The sequence below is a fragment of the Paralichthys olivaceus genome, chromosome 8 (assembly GCF_024713975.1).
Source record: "Paralichthys olivaceus isolate ysfri-2021 chromosome 8, ASM2471397v2, whole genome shotgun sequence".
In the NCBI taxonomy this organism is placed as follows: domain Eukaryota; kingdom Metazoa; phylum Chordata; class Actinopteri; order Pleuronectiformes; family Paralichthyidae; genus Paralichthys; species Paralichthys olivaceus.
In genome coordinates, this window is record NC_091100.1 from 4,714,132 (window position 1) to 4,741,296 (window position 27,165).

Here is a 27,165-nt window from a genome sequence, read left to right on the forward strand (position 1 = left end):
ATCTGTTGTTATTCTGAAGTGTGTGTTTGTGTGTGTGTGTGTGTGAGAGAGGCAGAGTTAAGACGCAGTAACAGAATGACCTTCAAGGCTACCTTCAGATTCCTGGTATTAAATTTATCCCACTGTGATGTCATTCCCATGGACTCATGCTAATCTCAACACACACACACACAAAGTACACGTTTCCGAATGTGTGTGTAACTCACACGTAGTCACACTCTAAAGAGGTGTGACTCTCGATGATGTAACGTCTGTTCAGTTATGTAAGTGCTGATAAGAGATTATAAAAACTAAATGACAGCTGATGACAATTTTGGAAACAGCAAGTTCATCATGTGGCTGCAGAGAAGACGTGGAGAGTCAAATCCTGCGTGTGTGTGTGTCTCGACCAAACATCATCCATGAATTATTATTATTACTTTTATTGTTATAACTTTGATTTATATAATGTCTTTCAATGTACAGAGCAAGCAAAACTGGAATCAAAATAAAACTTGGCCAGGGCCCAGCAGTCCACACTCAAATCCACTCGATCTCGAGCAGATGAAACACACTCGTGAATATCAGTCCCCGTGAATATGCCTGATGTCTTTCGTCAAGATTCACGGGTTATTCTCTGAGAAATCAAACGAAGATGTTGAAAAAACACTCGATCTCCCAACGTTGAAAACAAACAAACAAAAAAAAAATCCTGGGTTCTTCCCTGACTCACATCCTTCCACCGACTTTCATGGAAATCGTTTTAGTAGCTTGAAACACAACCTCCTCGTCTGAGTTACAAAAAACTGAAAACAAAACTCTTCTTTGAAGCTTAAACTGTTTCTGGTCTAGATTAAAAGATGAATCAGAAAATGTGAAGACAACGATCTGTGTCATCGAATTACTGCTTACAAACGTGCCCGTGTGTGTGTGTGTGTGTGTGAGTGAGCATGCACACACAAACACATAAAGACACAGATGGCCATTGCCCAAGGCCTCTTACTAATGCATGAGCAGCACACGCTTGTAGTTAGCCCGAATATATGAACACGCACGTTCGCCCCCCCCCATTCACATTTGGGTTTCATATGTAGAACATGGGAACGAGAGATGACTGTGGCAGCCTGAAGCTTTTTAACACAACACGACCCCACAGACAGAATAATGCATCGCTACGAGGAGGAGGGGGGGGGGGGGGGGGGGGGGGGCACAATGTTCTATACAGAGAGAGACGGAATAATTCAGTCGATGCATCATTTGAGTCAAACTTACGATCTTGACTCGGTGCCCCGGCGTGGCCGTGATGTCCCAGGTGCACTCCTTACGGCTGGGATACTTGTCTGGCCAGTTGGGGCTGCTCAGGGTCCCAATGGGGCTGTGGATCTTATGCTCGCACTCAGCTGGACACACACACACACACACACAGAAACACACACACACACACACACAGAGGGGAAGTTAAAATCGTGGCTGCACAGGAAAAGGTCAGAGGAAATGGAAAGGGAACAGGAAGGAGAGAAACGAGAGAACCAAACCAGAGAGAGGAGATCTCAAAGAAACACATCCTGGTGACAAGTTCAGTATGAATTTCACATGCACGCTCGCTTTGCACGAAGACTCTGCTGCTGTGAGACTGTTTTGTGCGAACACTGCACATCAATTTTGGATTTTTTTTTTTCCATTTCCAAGGCATTTTTTTTCTTCATTATAATTAGTCATAGAAACGGAATAACTAATTTTTCATTCATGGGTAAATCCGCCACACACAAAATACAGTATCTCAACTGAGTTCGATTTCATTTTTCTGCAACAATCTATAATATTCACCAATTATAGAGAAACAAAAGTTGCTTTTAACTCTTCCTTCAAACACAAAATGAACCGCAAACACCACAAACTGCAGCCTCTGTGAATTTAGGATTGAGTTACCTCTAAAATTAAATCAGTTCCATGTAATGGTGTGGACATAGAGCGTAAAAAGAGATGGACGACATGACGGCTCCCCAGTAGTGAAGCCAAAGTGTCACAACACGTGTGACATGAATTCTTCTCTCTATGATTTTTCTAAATTTTGCAAATTCGTTTTTTGGTAACTTTCTTTTAAAAACCAGGTCATGATTGACAGCTGAGACCTGTTGGTGGGAAACAGTCGCTCTGTTATTGTTTCTGTATCTTTGGATTTAAATAGAAATCAGATGACGACTCCTGCGTCGTGTTCGTGACCTCCAAAGATCTGAATGACAGCAACAGAATCTCACGAAACAAATCAGACATAACAGTTTGGTTTCCGTTGTCACTCCTGAGCAGGTGACTAACGGTAGCTTTGACACTGTACTTCATGGCTACACATCATATTTTAACATGCTAACAACAGAGCCGCAGCTGCTGAAGTTATGCCGCGTTCCATTACACCTCGGAGCTCGGGATTACCGACCTCGAAATCCACGATGGCTGCACCGTGTGCCGTGTACGTGAGTTTGAATGAATGGTGTGAGAGGAGTGGAGTGGCACAGTGAGGTGATGGGAGGCGTGGAGGCATTTACAAGACAACAAGATGGGTTCCAGAGCGACACTTTTTTATTTTGGAGTCAGACAAACTGGACCCACATACAGAGTGAGATGGATTTACAAGAGCAAACGTATAAATGAGTCATTCATCACAAACTACAGAGACTTTAAAAAGTCACACTCTGTGGACAGTTCGAAAAATAACTGAGCTCCGACATTAAATTCAAACTGTAATGATGTGGTCTGACAAAACACCACAGGTAAACTTCTCATCACATTATCGAGTGAGTGTCAGTAACAGGAAGTGTAATGACGTCACAGTATTAACAGTTCATTCATTCATTCATCGACTTTAACATTTCATGAAAAGGAAATAACTGGATCTTTATCTTTTTATCTTCTTTCCTTTACACACACACACACACACACACACACGCCTCTGCCAAGTAGCTATCACATACAAAGGCCTAACATGTTAATAACACGGCAGCATCTCCTCGTGTTGAAACTACAGTACACACACAGGCACTCACATACAGTATGTATGTACATAACCACACACAGCTGTGCGGTGGGAGGATGGATGAGCATGATTCTGTAAACTCGCTGGGTCACAAACACACACACACACACACACACACAGGAAGACGGAGCGACATGTGAAACTTCAGGCTCCCAGATGTTTGAAACATGAGTCTTTTTATGAGCAGCACAGAGAGCCTTTAGTGAGGTGTGTATTGATGTGGTGTGTGTGTGTGTGTGTGTGTGTGTAAATGTTCAAAAGTTCAACTTCAAAGACCTGAGTGTGATATTTTGTGTGTGTGTGTGTCTGTGAACATGGTAATGTGCTAATGGCTTTTAATAAATAATGTTTACTGTCTGACGGAGACCTTTCCCCCACCACAGTGAGCAGAGCTGTTTGTCTTTTGAAGCAAGTTCAAGTCAAACCACGAGAGTCATGTGAGAGTTAAGTCGTTCAGACTGAAGAGTCAGGTCTTGTAACGCGCTGGTTTCAAACCACCACTGATCAGCATGGAGCAGCCACCGAGTGTTTTTCAATACGGCCCCTCGAGGAACGATCTGTTTCAGCAGGAACATTGTTTAACGATGTGATTGCATATGGGTCGAATAATAACAAATCCAAAATATGTTGCAAGGACTGTTTTTCCTCTTTTTGGTTTATTTCTGGAATTGAACTCGACAAAACTTTGAGATTTGAATGTTTTTGCTTTCAAGTCAAAATGGACAGTGAACAGTCGAGTCGGAGTGTTTGTAATTTTATCCTTATTGGATTTGAGGGGACTGTTGTGGAGTCAATAATTTAGATTTGAAATTTGCTTTCAAGTCCATCCATCATCGATGCTGTTCGTCCACGTCCAGTCCGATCTCAAAGTTAAGTCAAACATCAGTCAGGTCAAAGTCAAGTATCAGATTTTAGTGACTCCGTCTCTGTGTGCAGGTTCCAACACTGGAAAGACATGTATGTTAAAAAAAAAAAAAAAAAACTCAAATGGGGAGGGCCATTCTGTTGTCATGGGGACGCTGATATGAGTAGGGACCGTACGATGGACGATGGTCGTTCTCGTGAATGACCGCATGCTTGTGTGGATGTGTAAAGACGTGCATGTGCGTCCCAGTGTTTTTGTGCCAGTGTGTGTGCGGATGTGAATGTACGTGAAACCCACCTTCCTTACAGTCATGTTTGTTCTCATGCAGCACAAAGCCGTGGCGACACTGACAAACGTACGAGCCCACTGTGTTGATGCACTCGTGCTGGCAGCCGCCGTTGTCCTTGCTGCACTCATCCTTGTCTGTGAGGGACACACATGCAACACGTCACTCGTGTGGAAAACAGCAAAGAGACGGAGGCAGGAGGTCAGGCAGGGGGGAGAGGGAGTGGAGGGGCGTGATGGAGACATTTAGGACGGGGAGGAAAATGAAAAGATAAATGAAGGGAGGAGGCAGTGACAGACAGAGATATATACGTGATGAAAAGAAACAAACAGGAATCTTCACTAGAGCTCAACCCATTTCTGGGAGCCAAAACTGATTCCAATATCTTTATATTTACTTTAAAGAACAGTCCCAAGATGTTGTTATCAAACCGTCATGACAAAGAAATAACAGTGAGACCATTTACAAATGTTTTCTCACAATGTCCTATAGAGCTGGACGGATACGGATGTTTGGGTCGATACTGATATAGGGAGGAACTATTTTCGATACCGATATCGGTCAATACACTTATTTAAAAAATAAAATGTCGATGATTCCTAAGATGTTATTGATATTTTTATAAAATCATATAATCATATAAACTGACTTTTGTTGGCAAACCTTTAAAACGGTTGAGCTCTAGTTTAAACTAACATGTTCACACAGAACTGTTGTCAAGCGTCAAGTTAAAGTTGTTGTTTGCAGGTCTGAGATTTAAAGCCTGACGAGATGAAGGACCATCCCAGCTTTAAAACCCCGTCTGCAGCCCACACTGTTACCATGCCAACAACTAAAGCTCTCTAAAAGACGGGTTGCAGGAAAAAAAAAAAGGTTTGATGATAGAAATTACCCAGAACTGTGAAACAATAACATTCATGGTGAAACAATTCAAAAAGACAAAAGACAGCTTAACGAAGATTTAAGTTAATTAGTGTGTGTGTGTGTGTGTGTGTGTGTGTGTTTCTGGTTCAGTTGTCTCCTCAGGGTCATGGCTGCTCTGTGGTTAAACTTTGGCTCTGAGGGTCTCCGACCATAACAGCTGTTTTCAGATCAGCTGTTTTCTCCATGTGGCCGCACCCCCGCTGCTAAATGAAGACGCTGCAGAACCTGAGAAAAGCTTCAGAGATCGCTGTCTTCACATTTGATCCCATCGACCTGACATCACGAATGTGTGAAGAAATATTCTATTTGTCTTAGAAAAGGAACAAGGGGCATGTTGACATGTTTAAATCTTGATTTTCACCAGAGGAGGACGTTAAAATCACATTGCACGCTTTAGCTCGTGTCCTGCTGCAGCTCATTCTGCCCTGTGACTGAAGATCAGCGTTCAACAATCATATCGCTGCAGAGCTGCATCTTTTGTGAGGTTTATTTCAACAATTTGGATCAGCACTGAAGTTTAAAATAAGGTTCTGAGGATGCACGGCAGGAATATAAACTGACTGATTGAGTTATGTAGACAAAAAAACAAATCAGCCAACACAACAAAGGTGTTTTCTCTCCCTCATCCTCTGGTCAGTGACTTTTTCTTCCAGCCACATGAGGCTCCTCCTCAGGACGGCTGGGTGACGACAAAGCCCTTCAGTGAGGCCGAACACTGGGGGCAACAGAGCGGCTCACCGGGTGGAGGTGGAAGAAGCCGGACAGACTCCTCTCTGTGTGAGACTGCCACGTTTTACAACAGTGACGGTGTGAGGGACAGAGGAGATGGACACATGACCGCACAGGAAGACTGAGGAGAGTGTGTGTGTGTGTGTGTGTGTGTGTGTGTGTGTGTGGAATAGATTCCTATAAAGAGATGTGAGATTAGACACAGACGCCGAGTCTCACCTAAACTCAAGAGCTTGTGAATCAAACAAGATCTGCTTTTAATGAAACCACTAAATCCTTCTGTGCATGTGTGTGTGTGTGTGTGTGTGTGTATGTGCATGTGTGTGTGTGTGTGTGTTTGTCTGTGTCTGATGTGGTATTACAGTGCTATTGTGGGCCCAGTCTCACCCTATCACAGGTTAAGAAGCTTTGCGGTTGATGCTACGCAGTGTTCATTGTAGCTTTCTTCAGGTCAAGCGCACATTGCACGCACACACACACACATGGATTAGTAGTATGTGGGAGGCTGAAGGGACCTCCCTAAAGCTGTTGGCTTGTCACCAACCAAAAGCTTTCCCCGGAAGTTTCTGGCAAAAGCTGAGTCACTCGACTTTTAATATAAAGACAGAAACACGTGTCTGATTAAGAAGTTTCTCTCCTGTGTGTTCCAGGTAGATGCACTTTGACAGTTGCTCTACTTCCTCTGATGCAGGACGAGGTATACTGAATAGTTGAGGGGAAGTTGTCTGAGCTGATCAGTTTCAGCAGAGAGGAGCAGAAAACTGGATCTTCTCTTCGGGACAGCTTCTTGAAAAGTGTTATTTTCTGACGTCAACATCCAACAAATTCATCCCTGTTGTGAGGGGATGGAGATATTTGTTGTGTTTTCACAGGAAAATCAAAGCTGTGTCCAAATTCCATTCCACATGCTCATTGCTCAAAGGTATCTAATTTAAATTATATAAAATTATCTCTCCCCTGTCTATAATGGTGTAATGCCTGGAAAGTATAATGCAATGCACAAGAGAAAAGCTTCTTACAGCCGCAAACAAATTGGGTACATTGGTAATGTTCCTGAAACTTCTCAAAAAAATAGTATTTATCTGTTAAGTAGGGGCAGTTGATGGTTTTATATCGTGGTCGATCTTGAAGATCGTTGTACAACATTAATGCTCGATCTATGTCCTAATAACGTGGATCCATGACAAATCAACACAGAACGATTCGAGGTCGCAGCAAGGTGGAGGAGGAACTGGTGCGTGGAAAGAGGAAACTGAGGCGGTCATATTCTACCTACAGCTGAGTATTTGGTCCCGTTCAAAGCGTTTTAAGACCCTGAGGGACACTTGAGATGCACAGTCTGATCTGCCACTGTCTATAAATCTGGTTCCAGTCTGCGTATTATCAACATTTCAAAACTTGCCCACTCCTGCTTTTTATTTGCTACACTTGAAAATGGGGCATTGACACCTAGTCGTGCACGTGACGTACGATTTCCCCTTTGTATTTTTCTTGTACGAGCACAGTGCCTGTTTAAAATGGGCCTGATCGTTTGACCTTAAGTCTTCTAGCTTGCAGTTTTCTTCTGAGCATCATCAAAACAACTTCGCACTAAACGCTGCACTTCCTTGGGGTCCTGAGCGAAAACATCGTTTGTGTGGAGAAGCTCCACAAGACCAGCGTGCTGCAGTGTGTGTGGTCACTCTCATTTATCATCGTCCAGCCTTGTTGATACAGAGCTGCAATAGCACCCAGCGTGGAATCAGGACACAGCACGATTTCCCTCTGAAGGAGAATGGATTAAACAACGATCCGCACCATTGAGGTTCGATCCATCCATTCCCCTAAATATTATGGTAGACCTGAGCCAATCAGAGGGGCCGATTGCGAGGTCATGTTACCTCTGACCCTCGATGAGGTCGCCAGCTTGTTGTTGATGCGGCCACGAGCGGGAGAGCGGCCGTGCTTTATGTCCTGGCATGACTCAAACACAAACATACGCTCCTGACACAGAGCCAGTCTGTCTGAAGGAGAGAGGGCGGAGCAGGGTGGGTGCAGGAAGCCACAGAGATACAGCACGACAGACAGACGACAGACAGACAGACGACAGACAGACACAGCACACGTAGACAAGCTAAATAACCGTATGGACACAGACATATGCACATGATTATGGACAAATACAAGCAAACAAACAAGCAAACAAACTCAATAACACACAGCAAATCTGACATGAACTGTAGCAAAGGCCTCTGATGAATTCTGCCTCAGCCAGTTTTCCTGCTCGCCTAAACTTCACGGTTCAAACCATTGACTGTAAATAAAGATGGACGTCTTGATAGCTCCTAAAATTGAAGCCAAATCATCTTGATCGCCCCCTGGTGACTGGCTGTAGTACAGGTCATAAAATAAGCAATATTAGTCGTCGTATGTCAAATATTTTTTGGCGAGAGGATCAGAAGTTTGATCCACGTGTAGAAACAAGATTCAGTGAGAACGACTCAGACCCTGTGGGTGAATTACACCTCAGAATAATGAAATATCATTTTTCACCTGTTACAAGCTTCTTTTATTTGTCCGACTCCTCCCTGAATGTTGTAATCTCTCTTCATGTTAAAAAGGTTTATAGTGTGGATGACAGCAGCTGGTCCATATAATAAACTGTCAAACTGGTCCTGCGGCGGCAACACACACACACACACACTCTTACCTGAGAAGAAGTGGGCCTTGAATCCTTTCTTGGAGACCGTGTTGTCGGACTTGAACTCAATTCTCATGTTGTTGTATTGAGAGGTGATGACCTCGGGGACCTCGGTGCCGCAGTATTTCCCATGCAGCTTAGAGTCGGACGAGAGGCCGCTCCGCACCTCCACGTAGTCGTATTTACACACCTGAACACACAAATTACGGGCTTCAGTGACACGCCCCCTCTCAGCACCCCAGATTTTATTTTAATGAACGCGTCACAACACACCCTCACCTCATTCCCCTCCAGCTCAAAGGCCTCAAACTGCATGGAGATGCGGTACTGGTTGGGGGCGACCACCTGCCACACGCAGTTCTTGTTGGGTGGATACTCTTTAGGCCAACCGGGGGTGCTGATGGTGCCGTTCAACTTTGAGAGAAGGCCACCACACGCAGCTGCAAACGCACACATACAAACAAACCATTCAGAGAGTCGCTTTAAATAGCTCTTATCACGCTGTTGTTAAAGTGTTCTGGTAAGTTTGGGTTTAATTGGTTGTTGGATAAACGAGGTGAAACAATGGCTCCATTGCTACTGCACAGACATGTGTCTGTATCCGGGGTATTTTAGTTTATTTTCTGGAGAGTGGGACTAAGTGGAGACACGTCGTCCATCTTTATTTACAGCCCTCATATTGTTCCCACATGTTAATTCGCTGCACAAGCCAAAGTAACGACCGCTCTAAAGAGGAAATACAGCAAAGCCACAATTTGGACAAGCCACTTGCAGCGTTCTCAGAAGTGGCTTGTTCAGTTGCTTCAGCGTGTGGGTCTTTATAGGCACTTCATCAGTTTTGTGGGATTAAAGGACCTTCACAGGGTTTGAGGCTCTGGAACAACGACGCACGTGTTTTTTCCTGTTGATGGAGGCTGTTCGGATGTTTTTTTAATTCTGACGAGTTACACTCACATCCTCCAGAAACACACAGAGGCAAAGGAATGCACATGGAATCCTGAGTTCAGCATACCACACACACCCACACACACACACACACACACACACACACACACACACACACTCTGTTACCTTCACAGCTCTTCTTGTCAGGAGCCAGTTCATAGCCCGGGTCACAGGCGCACTTGAAGCTGCCGAGGGTGTTTACACACCTCTGTTCACAACCACCATTGTCTGGCTTGGCACACTCATCCTCCTCTGAAAAACACACACGTCAGAGCACATTTTTACACACAGGAGGAACGCTGTGGTGCAAAACACAATCGACACACTCACTCAGCCTCTCTCCATTACAAACACGCACCTTTGAAAAAGTTAGCAGCAAAGCCGGCCTTGTTGACCGTCCCGTCTGAGACGAACTTCATCCAGAGCGTGTGTGACGTGGAGCGCACGTCCTCGGGTTTGTCGTAGCCGCAGAAGCGACCTATCAGGGGGCTGGTCTCCAGGGGGCCATCCCGAACCTCCAGGTAGTCGTATGCACAGCTGTCGTGCCTCTCAATCTGCAGAAACACACAGTGAGATACGAAAATACTAAGAATAAAGGTCTTCACTGATTTTTATATTCATATCATATTATATACTACTGTCAATTTATACCTACACACATGTATACACAACATTTCTAGTACACACACATCTTTATAAAGTGTCACATGTAGAGTGGAATGCTCTAGAGTGCACTTTGCTTCTTATCTTATCTTAAAATACAGTAGAATAGAAAAGAATGGAGCAGTTGTTGCAATGAGATGCTGAACATTCATGTGTGACGGCAGGTTGGCAACACACTGAGTCATTTAGTACTCTGACATTTTTACAGCGAAACAACTACAAATCTAATCCTCAACTGCTCTGCTCACACCCACACACACACACACAGACACACACACACACACACACACAGACACACACACACAGACACACACATGGCCGCGCATGCACAAATACACGCACCGCTTTTATTAACTTCTTAGCAGCTATACAAGCATGAAATTTGACCCAGACATTCCTAAGCACGCACACACACACAAACACACACACAGACACACACACACACACACACACACACACAAACACACACACGCAAACATGAGCGCACACATGCATGCCGGGAGGGAGTGAGTCACCTCGAAGGCCTGGAAGCTGAGCCCGACGTTGTAGCCCTCGGACACAGTGATCCTCCACACACACTCTTTGGACGGTCTGTAGTCGTCGGGGTAGTTGGGCGACTGAATCTGTCCCGAGTCCTTGGTGATCTCCCCCCCACAGATCGCTGCACACGAGACAGACAGACAGACAGACAGAAAGACAGAGAGACACAGAAAGAGACAGGATGAGCTATCAGTAACTCCACTGACCCACAACAGCTGAAACACACGCATGGTTCACAATGAATAATGAAGACCCCAAGAGATCGATGCACAAAAGTCGCTCAGTCACTTGAATTGAGTGGTTTGTTTCATCACACAGTGAGTTTCCAGTCTGTGGATTAATATAATTTAAGTTTATCAGTTTATCACATCTACGTTGATGTATCTGATCGATCCGTTAGAAAAGGAGTTACCTTCATACACGGCAGCAAAGCCTTTTCCCACCCAGTTGCTGCTGCTGCGGAACTCAATCCACATTCTGCTATCGGTGGAAATCAAGACGTCAGGAACTTTATCTCCACAAAACCTGCCTGTGAAACACACACACACACACACATGAAATCAGAAAAGTACACAAGATGTTTCAGTCAGGCGGAGGAGAAGTTTTGAAATCTGCCCTAAAAACCTTTCCCATATAAACAATTTGAAATATGAAAAACACAGATTTTTCTTCTTGTAAACAAGAGATTTCAGGCTGCACCACTCGTACTGAAAGTGTTTAAAATTGACATTTTAAAACGGTGAGACCCGGTCCTATGGAGGACGAGTCCTCCTGCAGCAGCTGCTCTGACCCGGCCCTTTGCTGCGTGTCTTCTCCGCTTCCTATCCACACTTCATGCTTATCTACACTGATCTCAGCTCACCCCTGGCTGACTGCCTCTGGATCTTACCGAGCAGCGGAGCTTTCCTCCAGTATCCATCCCGGACCTCGATGTAGTCGTACCAGCACAGACTGCTCTTGTACAGATCCATGGTGGTAAAGTTGAGAACAATCTGCGAGAGGAAAACAAAAACACACACAGTGAATAAAGTTCATCCAGATCTATCAGAGAGCAGAAGAGGACGGTACCTGAAGTGTTAGGACTTAATCAACGTCCTTATTTTTACTGGCTATGGATGCACTACTCTGCAGGGTGCTCTGTGTGTGTGTGTGTGTCTCTGTGTGTGTGTGTGTGTGTGTGTGTGTGTGTGTGTGTGTACCTTTTCCCCAGGTGTAACAGATATTCTCCACACACAGTGAGTGTATGAAGGGTATCCGTTGGGGTAACCAGGAGACGAGAAGTTGCCCGTTGACTCTTGAAGCGTCTCTCCGCATGCTGCAAAACACACACACACACACACACACACACACACACACACACACACACACAGATGGAGTTACATTATTTTTGTGGTGAGTCCTGCTGTTGGGTATAATCCTTACAGCTGAGTCCTGTGCGTGTTACTGAAGAACACTTGGCTCTCTCTCCTGTTATTATTCTCAATCGGCACAAACTTTTATTTTTTTTACTGCCAATTTACCAAAATAAATGTAATTCAGACAATTTGTCAAAACAACATCCCCACGGTCTCGTCCACTCTTTTGTGTGCCAACGTTCATGTCTGCAATATCGGATCCGTCCATATGGAAACTGTTAGAAACGTAAAGGAATTAAAATTGGCCTTCCAAACAATAACGCATGTCTCATGTCCTCTTTAGTTTCTTTCAGTTTTGCACGTAGGAGGATGGAGTTCATATTCCTGAGTGGATCAGTAAACCTGTGAGGTCCGACCACAAGGTCCGTCATTGAGCCCCCTCACCCCACAGCAGCTTTAAAACAAAACCCAGCTGCCTCTTTTACTACGAGTGAAGAATAGTGACATACTTTTAAATTTAAAAAAAACAAGAAATAATGGAGCTGGGAGGCCGTTCGTGGAAAAATATCAGACGACATTTCTCTCTTTATTTTTCATTTTGAGTTTATCGCCGTCGCTCCCTCTCAAAAGGAGGTTAGCCAAATGTGCCTCTCCTATCCCATCATGCATGCTGTTTTCCCCCCACAATGCCCTGGGGCACTGTTCATCTGTCAGTGAATATGGTATCACTCAAATGTGACCTTATAAGGTTGGAGTCGTATCCATCTCCAGCTGAGACACACTAACACAGTCTTGTTCTCTCACCGGGATCAAAAATGGATTTAATATAAGAACACAGAGAGCGTGTACATGTGTATTAATACATTATATAAACACACACTTCTTTAATTTTTACATATTTTCTGATTAAATGCTAATTTAACTGGATAAAATCAGTCAAGGTGAATGAAAACATGCACAAGAAAACTAAGAAACAAAGAGTTGAAGTGAAATTAATATCTTTCACATACCGCACATCATACATACACACTGACCTGGAGTCTATAATCGTCTTGAGGATGTAAATGTGTGTGTGTGTGTGTGTGTGTGTGTGTGTGTGTGTACGCCAGCATTTGCGATCGTGAACCTTTTGCTACATTACAGCACGGCTCAGATCTAGATCACGTCACAGCAGCTCTGGGACCAGGACGACGCCAGAACAGCACGGGCGTGCACAAGAACTCATGGGAGGAAAGAGTGTGCGTGCAAGTGTGTGTGTGTGTGTGTGTGTGTGTGTGTGTGTGTGTGTTTGAGATCTGAAAACCGAGTGGGCAGCGTCACGTGGAAAAAGGAATTACCTAACTTCACCGCTGTGCCTCGGAGCACGCAGGGACGGGCCAGTCTCCCACCAAAGATGTGAGCAGATAAACAGATCTTTTGTTCCTCAGCTGTGACGGCAGCACACAACACACACACATACACACTGTGGTCTGGTAGTAAATATGTCAGTACCTGGACATCTATACAGCTTCCTTGCCTGTGCAATGTCTCCTTTACTGAGCCGGGTCCGCTGGCCGATCGCAGGCCGAACGCCGTTTTCATCTCTGGATGGGAGGATGGTGTCGAGGAACATCCCCCTGCAGGGAGGAAAGGAGATTTAATAAAGGACTCCTAATTAAATATGACATTACAACACTTTATTTAATTCTCACGACGATATCATTTGATACGTTCAAAGATCAAACTGTAATTCGGGAAAAACAGGGATCTACATGCAGAGTTTTTTTCAGAGGAGGAATGGCTCAGATTAAAAAGCATCCTCACACAGAAAGCACGTAAAGTGAACCCATGACTCCTCTCGCTGCCAAATCAAAGCTGGCTGATTTTAGACGGTGGAGATGTCTAAAGATTGGGAAGGAACTTCACAATGCTGGAAACTTTCCATCAGTTTTAGCGCAACGTCATATATCAGGAAAAGTCCACGTGAGTCTGATTAGAACTCAGATACACTAACTTGTTTCTAACCTGAGAGAGGACGCAGGATTAATGTGGCTGTTTGAAAAGAAACTTTAGTTGACTTTCCTCAAATTTTTTTACCTTTTTGTGAACTTTTATAAATGAATGTTATGCGGTTGTTTAGATTTGGATTTCACTGGTCACAAGAGAAAGTCACATGCAGAGTTCAAGACGTTTGTTTTAATGTAATAACAAGTTTGCTGTGTAAGACATTAGCTAAGCATATGTACTGTTTTCTCTATTAAATTTGTTGTTCATACACCGTTTAATTTCCATCCATCCATTATCACTTATCCCTCGAGGGTCACACGGGGGAGGGGAACCTTAAATTCACTAGAGCCAGATTTTTATTTGGATCTGCACCAAATTGCAAACATAATCATAAATATCAATCCCGACATGGCTGATTTCTAATCAAAATGTATATCACAATGTTAAAGAAGTTTGATCTTTCCTGACCCATGTCACATCCTTCCACTGAGTAGTTTTTCATTAATATTTCTAACCAACAAACAAACGGACAAGTGTAAAAACAACAACCACTTTCACTAAATGCTCTTCGGCAAGAATACCTACTCTGTTTTTATTATTTTTCCATTTAACAGAGCTCACAAAGCAGCCAGGACAAGACAGAGCTCTTAATAAATCAATCTTTAATATCTACTTCAAATGGGAGATAAAAGTTGGTCAGGCTGAGTTCCACAACGATCAACATTTCACAAAACACAGAGCAGCATGTTGAGAAATCTCAGAGCACGAGTCTGATCAGTTCTGCGAACAGACGACACGTTGCAGCTGGTTACCGTGAGAAGGTGTTCCGAGCGTAGTGCATGATGCTATCAAAATCATATGGCTCCCCGAGGGAGTTCACCTCCCCTGGCTCCATCTTGAGGAAGTTATACTCTTGGCCTGGGAACACACACACACACACACACACAGACACACATGCGCGCACACACACATTTAGTGTGATACTATAAAAACACATATATTCTTGGACATTTAAAGGACACGTATTAAACTACTTGAAGTTGAATTTGAGAGCATAAGAGAAGTTTCTAAATAAAGATGTGACACGCTGTGATGTCATTTGATTTAACACCTGTCAGGCGGCGAGTGCGCGCTGTAGAGTGACAGTCTGGAGGTGTAGGTGACTTCACAGTCATTAAAAGCCTCATTCACACTCAACACAAAGCCAGACACGAGTGTGAATGTGTAAAACACACACGTCCGTTGGTGTCCTTACTTGTCTCCAGACGGAGACAAAACCGAATGATTCAAGCTGCATCCTGGGTAACGAGTCTCTTCTCACCTGGTTGGATGTTGTCCCGGATGATGGTCACGTGATCGTCGCGGTCGGGCCGCGTGTGCTCGTGCCAGAAGCCGATGACGTGGCCCAGTTCGTGCACCACGATGCCAAACTTGTCACAGTTCTTGCCTATGGAGATAGCCTGGGGCCCGTTGCCACGACGACCCACATAGGAACAACACCTAATAAGGATTAGTAGGAAGTTGATAGCAGGGAGATAGGCGGATGACATTTACTACACATTTAGCAGTGAAAGAAAAAGCCTCAGCAGTGTTGTATTCAACTTACACTCAAACACACACTTACACACACACACACACACTCAAACACACACACTCAAACACACACACACACACACACACACACACACACTCAAACACACACACTCAAACACACACACTCAAACACACACACACACACACACAAGTCTTTTCAGGATTTCCTGCCTCGTCCTACATCCACAGGACGAAAAGCGTCAGGACTTATTCACATACGACGTTGCGACAGTGCTGTGGTTTCATAACCCAAAGTGAATAAGCTGTGAGAATTCACACATCGCTGCTCACAGAACACACACAGAGCACACACAAACACACCAAGCGCACACACACATTCATTCTCTTTTTGTGGTTAGCCGAGACGTCCGTGCCAGGCTAATAAATCTGATTAAAGTTATCCAGCGAGCTGATTGCAGCCCGAGGATCAGGAGTCACTGGAGTAGATAGAGTCTTTTCTTGCAGGATTTGCAGCGGCTGTATCGGTACAATTACTTCACACACACACACACAACAGGTGCAGCAGATGTATTGTTGCTGTTGCACCATCACGACTGGCTTTTCTCTGTCTTTCGTTCCGTCTCTCTGTCCCCCACACACTCACACACAGCACAAATCCAAGCTGCAGGATATTTATACATCAGATTAAAGAGTCTAATCTCTGATGAAGGCAGCCAATCACAGGACACGAGACAACTGGCATCATCAGTTAACACGTAGATCTGCGGCTCATCTCAACGCCTGTAAGGATTCACGTTTAAAAAATCTGATCTGTTAATGAATGAACTGCTCCCACTGCCACATTATGAAATGATGCTGTGCGTCTATCTGGTAAATTGAAAGAGAGAGGTGTGCACATCCAAGGAAACTTTTCAGTGAAATGATCGGAGATATTTGTCAACGGGGGTGAAATATTATTTTAAGAGCAAAGACATTGTGAGCAGACGATTCTCTCCCGTCTTACTTATCCTTGTTCAGTGCTTTTACACTTTTAGGTCAGAGTACTGCTTTAAAATGTTCAATATTTGTGTCAACACCATAAAAAACACTTAAGTTTTAAAATAAGTACCAAATTTTTGTGAGTAATCTTCTACAAAATCCTGTTGTTTGTATTTAAAACACATATGTGTTCCTACTTGATGAATTGAAAGGGAGTAAAGGATTCTACAGTTGATACCAAACTGGAAATATAAAGGGAACAAATATGTTGAATAATAATACTGTTATAATATGTTTTACAGTGCAATGATTTGATCTGATTCAAGATATTTGTTAAATATCATCTCAAATACTATTTCAATTGATTCTGATTTTATGGAACCAGTTCTGTATCTGTGCCTGATAATTACTCGTCAGATGTTCTTCTCTGTGGATCAACTCATTTTACGGTTAAGACTGGAAATTGTGGGAATCCTGCTCTCTCAACACTTTGCAGGACAAGACGATCTCCTGCAGTGACAAACCCCCTCGTCCTGAAACCTTACAACATAAGAGCAGTGAAGTGCCACCACTGTACAAACACACTCTGACCCCACTGTGCTGCCACTCAACAGAACAATGCACTTCTGCAGAGTAAGAACAAAAAAAAACAAAAAAAAGAGCTGCACGAACATACAAACACTTAAAGCGGCGTGTGATTGGTGGGATGGGGAAACAGGAGCAGGACAGGAAGGAAAGCGGAGCCATTGTTGAGTGACCGCATCGTCTCTCGCTGTGACAAGGTCACTGCTGAGCTCTAGGTGCGCACACGCACACGCACACACACACATAGAGACATCTTCCAGACTCACCCACAGGGTCTGTAGGTGAACACGATGTAGCTTTCCTCATCTGTCTTCTCAATGAAAGTTACGCACGTCTGTTTCTCCCAGTGACGCATGGCCTGTTTGAACATGGCCCTCTGGCTGCCTGGAACACACACAGTTACATCCCACTTTTACACAGTCAGTGTGTGTGTGTGTGTGTTTGTGTGTGTCTGTGTGTGTGTTTTAGTGCTGAGCAGTGCAGGCAGCAGTCCAGTGGAGTTGCTTACCAGTGAAGTTTCCTCCTATGACGTAGGGGATGACTCCTCCAGGCCATATCCTCTCAGCTCGAGATGTGGCTGCTCGAGGGACCCGGCTCTTCGCCGCGCTCCCAGTCCTCCCACCTTTCCCAGTTTGGCTCTTGGGACCGGCAGCTCCCTTGCTGATGTTCTTGGGGAGATAATCTAACAGAGTGTGGAAAGAGACTGTGAAAATACCTGTGTTCAAACTGTTATTATCATAACTTCATTAAGGTGCTTCCATACTACGATATTTCTTAGACGTGAGAGGAATAAAAGTTAAAAAGCTCTGGTCGTTTTGCTTCACATTGAATTTGAAGAAGTTTAAAATCCACGCTGCATGAGTTGAATTCTCTCCAAGGGAGTAGACGACTCTGGCTCAACTTCTTCTGCTTGTGTGCAGAATGGAATGAATCCTGAATTGTCAACAGTCCAGCAGTTACAGTATTGAGAATATCTTTTTTAATAAAAAACCCAACATGTTTCAGCCTGTAAGCTTCATCGTGGGGTTTTTATTCTTCACACATGTCTGATTTTCTCATCGTCAATCAACCGCAGACAAGCACAGACTCTTTTCTCCTCAAAAGCACCAGTGATTTACAGTGTTTCACATTATGATGATATAAACAAGGTGTGGGCTCCTCCTGCGGCTTCCCTCTGCACAGGGTCATAGAGGGCAATGACTGAGTCTGGGAGACTTGATCATTAGCAATTAGCGATTGACAAATGCAGTCTTTACAGTTGATTTCTATTCATTTGCGGCTGCAACGATTTCAAACAAACCTGGAAGCTGAACTTGAAGACTGAGAGTCTGTCAAGTGAATGTTTTGAGTTCCCTCTAAAAAAAAAAAAAGATCTAGTTCCCTGTCTTTAATTTTAAGTTTGCAGCTGAAATGCATAAAGCAAAACACAACTCTGCACAGTACAACTCCTGGCACGGACTGTGGGCATCAGTCTCACTATCTAATCACATCTGCGTGAGAAGAACTACCTACAATTAAAGAAACCACATTTGATTAACATTGATTAACCTATACTACAGCAAGCCACAAGGGGGCGATCAAACAAATGGGCTTCACTTTTGGGGAGAAGCCATGTTGTCCATTTTATATATATATACTTTGTATTTTTGGTTTAATGGCTGAAACGTGCAGTATCTGCCAGTGTGGTGGTGTTTTTGGTGACAGCAATCAAACGTAGAGATGTTTACTGTTCTTACCGAAACCGAATCTACGTATTCTCTCCAGCAGCAGGTATAACGACCCTCCCTTCTTTGCGATTTCATGTTCCTCCAGGCCGCCTGACACACACACACACACAAGTGCCAAGAGTCAAAACATCGACATCGTGCGATCGGCGAATGATTCAAAATCGCCAGGTTGAGTCCACTCACCAGACGTGTGGCCCTGCCGGGAGTGTGTGTGCATGTGTGTGTGCTGCGTGAGGTCTATCGTCCTGTCGATCTGGAACATTCGCAGGTCCTCCTCGTCTAAAGCGATGTCGCCCCAGAAAACAGCTGGAAAAAAGAGAGGGAAAAAGTCAAAGTCACATCAGCTTCGTCTCATCGTCAATCAGAGACACGTGTGCATTTGTACCAAATGTGAAAGGATTCTCCGGAGGTGTTCTTAAGCTGACGTGAAGCAAAAAGACTTTTGTGAGGTCACGGTGACCTTGACCGCCCAAATCCAATCAGTTCTTCTTTGAGTTCAACTAAATGTTTGTACCAAATTCAAAGAATCCCCTCAAGGCGTTCTTAAGATATCGTGTTCACAGGAATGGGACGGACGTATACGGAAACTGGAAAACATAACGCCTCCGGGCCTCTGGCTGTCGCCGGCGTGGAGGCATAAAAGAGGATAATCTCATTAATGAAGTGTCACCACAACAACAGCGGCACGGTCGTTTAGAAAAACTCCACAAGGGGCTGATCATAAAGTGACTCTAGTAAACAGTGTGTCCTGCGGTAACCGCTCAAAGACATTGAAACCACAGGACTCAAACAAACGCAGATCTGATTAACTGGAGTCTGTTTCCAGAACAATGTCCTGAGTTTTCAAGGCTTTTAAAGTTTTGATTTCCTCTGAAGCTCCGTTCTCCAAACAGTTTGACCCTTTTAGGGAAAGAGACATGAGAACCTTCTGATTTAGTAAAAACAATGAGCCCTTGTGAGCAGCGGAGGACGGTCATGATGCAGTTCACACGCCAGGAAGTGGCTCGGGTGGTACTGATTCACCTTCTAGTTATTGATTCTCTATGTTTTAACATTTCTCTCAGACCGCAGCACATATAGGGTACGATAGTTTCACTCACTCCGATCCTGCATCCAAAACTCCACCCAAGTATGGGTCCCTACTGCCTCCCTCTTTCTCTCTCTCTCTCTCTGCCAGGCTATTCATACGACTCCACTCTCTCCCCCCTCATCCGTCCTCTTTCCTGGGCATCACAACTATTTTCGTGGAATCAATTCAGTTCCTGATTCACTTGGTCCCAGTTCGATCCAACTTCCAGCCTGATTCAATCAGTTATGAGTCAGTTACAACATCGATCGCTCGATATAAAGGAGATTCTCAGATAATTCATGGTTTTCATTGTACGAGGAAACTCTTTAACCTGGTGTATTATTCAAGATATTATTGTATTATTAAAAATATTATTTACATTAAGAAATGACCCCAAATCTACAAAGTTACCTCCTCACATACTAAAATAAAAAATGTGTATAAGAAGAGAAATGACCAGAAGTGTGTGTGCTGCTGTTTCAGGTTTGGGATTCACTCTTAAGTTTCCATGTCAGCATTGGAATCCATCATTTTCAACACATATCCTAACTTATGAACGTTTTGAGCTTGTGAATGGGACGAATGCCTTCTGCAGATTTTTATTTCTACACATTGCGCCTCCGGGTGATGTTGACTCAGGGTTAAGGATTCACTTATCTCTTGGAAAAAGGCCATAGATTGTAAAATGCACATGCACTTCAGTGGGTTTTGTAATGCACATGTAAAAACCCGCCTGTTGCTCCGTGCCGTGACATTTCAACAGTAATTAAAACCTCAATCGAAAAAAAAAAAAGGATCATGATCCGTCTTTTTTACGGGCGGCACAAAATAAACGTTCGGTGAACAAACATGAGCCAAACATCAATAAGGAGCAGAGCAGCACTGACTGCAGAGATCATCACAAACCGTTTCTCTGCGGAGACAGAATAAGATAAGACCCATCAACGTCCATTCTCTCCTGCTTCACCCCCACGTCCTTGTCCTTTTTTGACTCTCGTGTATCACAACCCAAGTTTCTGTCTCACAGCCTCTAACAATGACCACCTGAGTGATAATCATCGCTGAGTGATTAGCTGAGCGGAGTTGCTGCTCTCCACAGGGACTCGGGACACTGATACATTAACAATGGCATGGGAGACGCCGAGCTAATTAGGATCGCCACTAAAGGAAACGGGGGGTCAAGGTGCCATTGTGCTCAACTCTGTGCTATTGTTGAGCGAGTTCGCCACAATGACCACAGATGGTTTAGGAATCACGATATCAGATACAGACGAGGAGTGTGTGTGCTGCTGACTGTCGGTTTGTGACATTTTGATTTGATGGATATGAGGATAATGTCAGATCTGGAGGGTGGAGCTGCAGTAATAAATGTATTAGTACATCATGTATCTATTACGCGGACAACACAATGCAGTACTGAAGGGTTAAATATAAAGTCTGCGTTCGGTGATTCATTGGCAGAAAAGTAAAGCGTCAGACTAGACGTATAAAATCAGTTTATTTGATTCTGAAGTGGTTTACGTGGGCGTGACTTTGGAGTATAAAGAAACTAAAATAACACGATTACACCAGCGCTTGATGTGGTCTGAACAGACGCTGGTACAAACGTTGTTTCCAACCACTATACACCAAATTACACAGGGAGCGACAGTTTGTACAGACTCTCCTCTGCACTTCAGCCACGGTATATGATGTGTCATAAGTGAGTCACAAAGTACTAATACTTATTTACACCTTAAAGGAGACGTTTGGTAGACTACACCGGGATCTACATTCTCTGTTTTCAAAGAGTAGAATGAATGAAGCTGGAGTTTCAGACAGAGGCTGAAAAGAGGAGCTGCAGCAAGTGGTGACCCATGTCTCCTTTGAGTCGCAACTGGATTTGAAATGATATTCCGTACGCTTTTATTGTGCGGGACGGTGTCTGTGACACTAAACTAACTTTATACTTCAGGTACTCTCACATTTTTCTGGGCCACAAGAGAAACTACAGGGACTAAAAGTTTTCCAGAGTAAAGCAGCTGACACAAGCAGAGACACAAAGCGAGGAGAGCAGGGAGAGTACAGCGATAGTAAGTTTGGCCCCATTGATTGTTGGGGTCTCGTTAATCCATAGAGGAACCATAAATAGCCCCAAAGTCAAGTGAGTGGGTGAGGAGGGGTGAGGACGTTGAGGCAGGGAGATGCAGGAGGAGAGCTATTGATCCGAAAACCCCGGGACGTCCCGGGAGACCTGCAGCATGCTGACCAGGGCCTTACTGTATGCCCTTCAGCAGGGGCACTGCAGCAAACACACACACTCTGGAGTAATGCACCAAACACAAACTGAGAGTCAAACTTCCTTCACATGCGTCCGGCACCTCCCACCATGTTGTTCTGTTCCGAGAGCAGAGCAGTCGTATCGATCAGCTTTTCGTGGAGACGGGACCAATGTCAGCTTTGTGCAAGTTTACTCTGCAGCACGACAACAAATGTCGAACACAGCAGCAGTGGCTCAGTGTGACTGTGCGACCTGGAAAATAAAAATGCATTTGCGCTGTGCTAATCATAGAGCAAGAAAAATACTTTACTTATGTTGGCCCATGAGCTCATATGAGCCACTTTTCTGTGCAGTTAACTGTAATAATCTATTAATACATTGATGAGATGCAGTAACATTTAACGAATTAGACAAATACGTCTGCATTTAAAGATGCAGACAAAACTGTAAAATACATGATATTAGAATATATTAAAAAAAGAACAAAATGAAATTCAGTTTTCTTTAATTGTTTCCATCTTTTTTTATTTCTAACAACTTACAACTGTTCTTTAATGATGATCATGAAAAGAACAACATGCTGTAAATCAGATTTCATCTGATTTATTTTTTATCTCAGTTCTTGTGAAGCTTTCAATCTTTTATTCGCTCATGTTTGCTTTATGTGACCTTTGCTGTATTATATATATATATATATATATATATATATTTACTATTTTACTATTTAATCCTACAGCTGAACTGGTCACAGTCGGCAGGAGATAATCACGACTCAAGGGATACATGGGGTTTTGTAATGTACACATTATTACATCACGTTGTATAAGAGCAGAATCTTAAACATAAACATTATTGTTCGGCGTCACTGCAGCTCATCGTTTCCTATTTTGTTATTTAAGGTCTTTTCCTGTTCCTTTTGTTATTTGACAAACATTACATCACAGTGAAGTGAAGAATTATACACACAGAGTTATTCTCATGCTGCAGTCACTGGGGTGCAGCTAAACACACACACACACACACACACACACACACACACACACACACACACACACACACACACACACACACACACACACACACACACACATTAAGCTTAAGCTTCTCATTATGAAAATATAAGGTCACACTGCAGGTGGGAAAGTGTGTGTGTGTGTGTGCTGATCCACTGCATGTTAATATTCTGCAGTGTATAACTGTGACTGTGAGCGTACTGTAATATTAAAAAGAGATTATCTTAGCCCTGATTTTCTCCACAAGTAATCATTGTGCAAACTGGTTGATCCACACCAACACACTGTGAGCAGGAGCAGGCGCCGCGGTTCAAGCTCACCGAGATGAAAACGGTCAGGATGAAAATGAGCGGGCAAAAGCTGCACGATACATCGATACACAGGACTGAGGGGGTCAGCGAAGATCTACTCAATCATCATCACCTGCACCGAGGAGGTTGTGTTTTCATCGGTGATTTTCTGTTACACGATTATACAAAAACTGCAGAAGTCATTTTGTTGACACTGGTCGAGGGTTTGGACTATTGAGTAACTCAATAACTTGTGCAGCACTTTGTCGAGGCGGTGCATCAAAGATTTTTCGTTTCACTTCCTTTAACATTGTATATTTTAACATTTTGGTGAATTCCTGAAGAAATAATGCAGAGATCTTTATGAAAGATCAGAGTGAGTGTATCCACAAGTCTTCCCTGAAATATTGAGACAAAGTTTAATTCAATATCAAACATGGTTTTTTGTTAATTCACAGCTTTTCTAATGAAAGTGACAAGAATCAAGTATCACAACAAACTATCACTCGAAATAGCAATTTAAACTGAGATTACTGAGAATTGTATTCTTTGTGATGGAAGGAGAAGGGCACTTAGTAGAGCACATACCTCTGCCAAGGCCCTGTCGTGGATATCAGTCCTAAGTGAGTTTAATTTGTTGTCCAGTAGTTTTTGCATAATCCTGCTTACAAACATACAAACGTTGAGGCGAAGAGATCAGTGTTTGTGTGTTGAGAGTCTGTATGAGAATGTTGAACTGAGAAAGAAATCAGAGCTAAAAACATGATGATTATAAACTTTTTAAAATTCACAGTAAAATACAGTAGACAAACTTATGTAGCGCACACACACACACACACACACACACACACACACACACACACACACACACACACAAACACACACACACACACACACTATCTAATCATATGTTATTTCTGGCTTAAACACAGTTCCAGTCTCTGACACGGGCCCAGTTACACACCTCTACACTGATACATCACACTGTGCTTCCCTCCAACCCAGTTTGTGTGTGTGTGTGTGTGTGTGTGTGTGTGTGTGTGTGTGTGTGTGTGTGTGTGTGTGTGTGTGCAGACTATGGGAAGGCTAATTTTCTTCATGCATGAACACTTATAAAAACAGATGGTAGAGCAGTCAGGCGAACAACTGGACGTCTGAAACGACCTGGAAATAACGTCCAGACTGATCCTAAATAGAGACGTACAAGCCGACGCTTTTTATCCGACATGATTAAAATCTTCTTCTTTGAATGGACGAGTTTCTGTGACACAGTAAAAAAATACCAATGTAAGATATTTTTGAAACAAGGGTTAAATTTTAGACGAGCAAACAGCAGCATGAACAATAGAACGTGAGGATTCACATGATCAAGCAAACAGGATAAAACATCTCTGGAATATACTTTAAAAGGTATATTCAAGGTATCAAGGTATCAAGAAGAACTATATTAATACTAATATGCAGAACATTTTATATAAATGATGGTGTTCTCGTCCAAAAACCTAAGAAATGAAATATAAGAACATAAAGTTAACGCCTGAGGTGGAGAATACCAAAACATCATACTGGAGGTCGAGCAACAATCACAGTAAAGGTCAAAGGAATTCAAAGTTACCGGGTTACTTCGTCCCTGTGTTTGTTTGAACTGTAACAAATAAAACTTCGATAATTACAATATTCAGGTCAAAGGAAAAGGAACATCTGCGACTTCACAAGAAGTGCACAGTTAAAATGGTTCTCATAAACCGAAGCAGATAAGACGCAGAGGAAATGTTTGGTATGAGACAGAATAACATGATATCATATGACAGAGCGATAACACTGGTGTATAACCTCCTAATCACATTACTGTCGCACCGAGACTCCTCTCCTGCAGGTCATGGGTTTGGCCAGACATTGTGACGGGACACGAACACGTCTCCGTTTACCATCAGGGTGGCCTGGGTATGTGCACCCGCTGGCCCAGCGTGTCACCAGGCTCTGATGTGCACATCAGAGTAATAGGAGATAGTTCTGCTCTGAAAGCTGCACATCAAGTGCGTTTCTTCCCCGTTGCTCTCTTTTAAAGACCTGAATTTGTCTTGCACTGAAACACCTTTCAGATTTATTGACCTGGTTCGCGCCCTCTCGACCGCTAACGTGCGGATGTAGCCTGGCTGGTTACTCCCAGGTCTCTCCTTGTAACAGAGGGTGACCGAGCCTCAGCTCTCTCCTTGAACTTCTGCTTCTATTAAATCAGGGATAACTCAAAAAAGACATTTCCATAAAACTGCAGAGGGGCGGGATGTGACCCAAGGAAGAACCCATTACATTTTGGAGCAGATCTGGATAAATGGGTGGATACAGGAATTTGTTTCCACTTTAACATAGCAAGAAGTTCGACTTGGTGGAGCTATTTGGGCTCTCCGTTTACAGGGTTGTTAGAGTTGGGCTTCCTTAATCAAAAACTGAAACATAAACTGCTCTGTTTCTCTTCATGTTTGTATTCACATGTATTCTGCAGCTCTCGGATTGTCCTGATCGTAGGATAACACTTATAATAATGATCCATTTCTATGTTTTACATTCTGCAAAGTTTTCCCGCTTGTATATATTTGGTGTAAAAAAAAAACAGGCAACAAAAACCCACACCTGTCAAAAACCAACAGAGAGTTCTGTCAAAAGCCCTTTTTTTCAATTTCTTATATATATTATTTTATTTTTTGGAACATTTGTCTTTATTAAAGGTGATAGTGTGAGTGTGAACTGAGGAGAGAGGATGGAAGTCAAACATAAAGCAGCAAAGTTCAGCTTCTATAACGAAACTTTGGCCTGGCTGTCATTTCTTGTCTAAATCCCTGTTTTTATTATTATTATATACTTAAAAGGTTTACCTATGACTGAGTGAGTATTTCTAAAACTTGAATGCCTTTAAGTAGAAGTGTAACATAATAATAATGCTGTTGCTCATAACGGTACCTTGTAGAAATAAAGTGCAGGATCTTTATTAAAAGGTGTAATCGCTCTAAAAGTGCTCTTTGTTTGGTTGTTGTGCATCATTTTGCACATGCACAACTGTCTTTGCACATTTTCACATCACCACTAAGACTTGTTCCGCCACAAACTGAGGTGTGTAGCTTCACACGGTCCAAAGTCAAAGCTGTAGTAAGAGATTAAAGAACAGTAGTCTGACTGTATGGAATAATAATCGCTGCTATAAATACCAGCAGGAAGAGCGAAGTGACATGAGAGGCACCCAGACATTTAATAATTGAGCAATGCGTGGCAGGTGGGGGGGGGGGTGGGGGTTGACGCCGGTGCTGACTCATGACTTCTGTGGCTCCGGAACAATGACGCTCCAAAACAAACAGTGGGCTCTCAGCGCGGCCGCAGAGTTAGAGTTTGTGCTGAGGAGGGAATCCTGAGGAAGACTTCGGAAGCTCAGTGGCAGCAGCACTCTGCTCGGGAAAATCCTGTTTAATATAATATGAGAGAGGCCGCTCGTTCTCTAACACACACACACACACACACTGCTCTTGTTTCCTTCCTACTGAGGAATGGGGGGAAGGGGTGAACAGTAGCTGCAGCTCGCTGTCACGACATGGAGGGCTTTACTAACACACAGTACATCTGTTTTCGATAAACCTGGTCCACTCATATAACTGGGGTGGTAGTTAAACTTCTATAGAAACAGCTGTACGACAGAGCGGACAGTCACTGAGGAGAC

General features: G+C 43.4%; 1 protein-coding gene across 1 annotated transcript in view; it reads right to left on the reverse strand.

The window, feature by feature from the left end:
- The window catches only part of tll1 (tolloid-like 1), a 42,731-nt gene that overhangs the window by 5,304 nt on the left and 10,262 nt on the right, over positions 1 to 27,165 (reverse strand). Inside the window, exons 5-21 of the mRNA XM_069530049.1 lie at positions 19,011 to 19,133; positions 18,837 to 18,917; positions 17,609 to 17,782; positions 17,367 to 17,484; positions 15,305 to 15,483; positions 14,796 to 14,901; positions 13,489 to 13,613; positions 11,842 to 11,957; positions 11,532 to 11,634; positions 11,055 to 11,171; positions 10,618 to 10,763; positions 9,798 to 9,993; positions 9,566 to 9,691; positions 8,774 to 8,934; positions 8,504 to 8,684; positions 4,173 to 4,298; positions 1,252 to 1,379 (exon numbers count right to left, since the gene is read on the reverse strand). Coding sequence (XP_069386150.1) covers positions 1,252 to 1,379; positions 4,173 to 4,298; positions 8,504 to 8,684; positions 8,774 to 8,934; positions 9,566 to 9,691; positions 9,798 to 9,993; positions 10,618 to 10,763; positions 11,055 to 11,171; positions 11,532 to 11,634; positions 11,842 to 11,957; positions 13,489 to 13,613; positions 14,796 to 14,901; positions 15,305 to 15,483; positions 17,367 to 17,484; positions 17,609 to 17,782; positions 18,837 to 18,917; positions 19,011 to 19,133 — 2,306 coding nt within the window. The remainder of the gene's footprint in view (positions 1 to 1,251; positions 1,380 to 4,172; positions 4,299 to 8,503; positions 8,685 to 8,773; positions 8,935 to 9,565; positions 9,692 to 9,797; positions 9,994 to 10,617; positions 10,764 to 11,054; positions 11,172 to 11,531; positions 11,635 to 11,841; positions 11,958 to 13,488; positions 13,614 to 14,795; positions 14,902 to 15,304; positions 15,484 to 17,366; positions 17,485 to 17,608; positions 17,783 to 18,836; positions 18,918 to 19,010; positions 19,134 to 27,165) is intronic.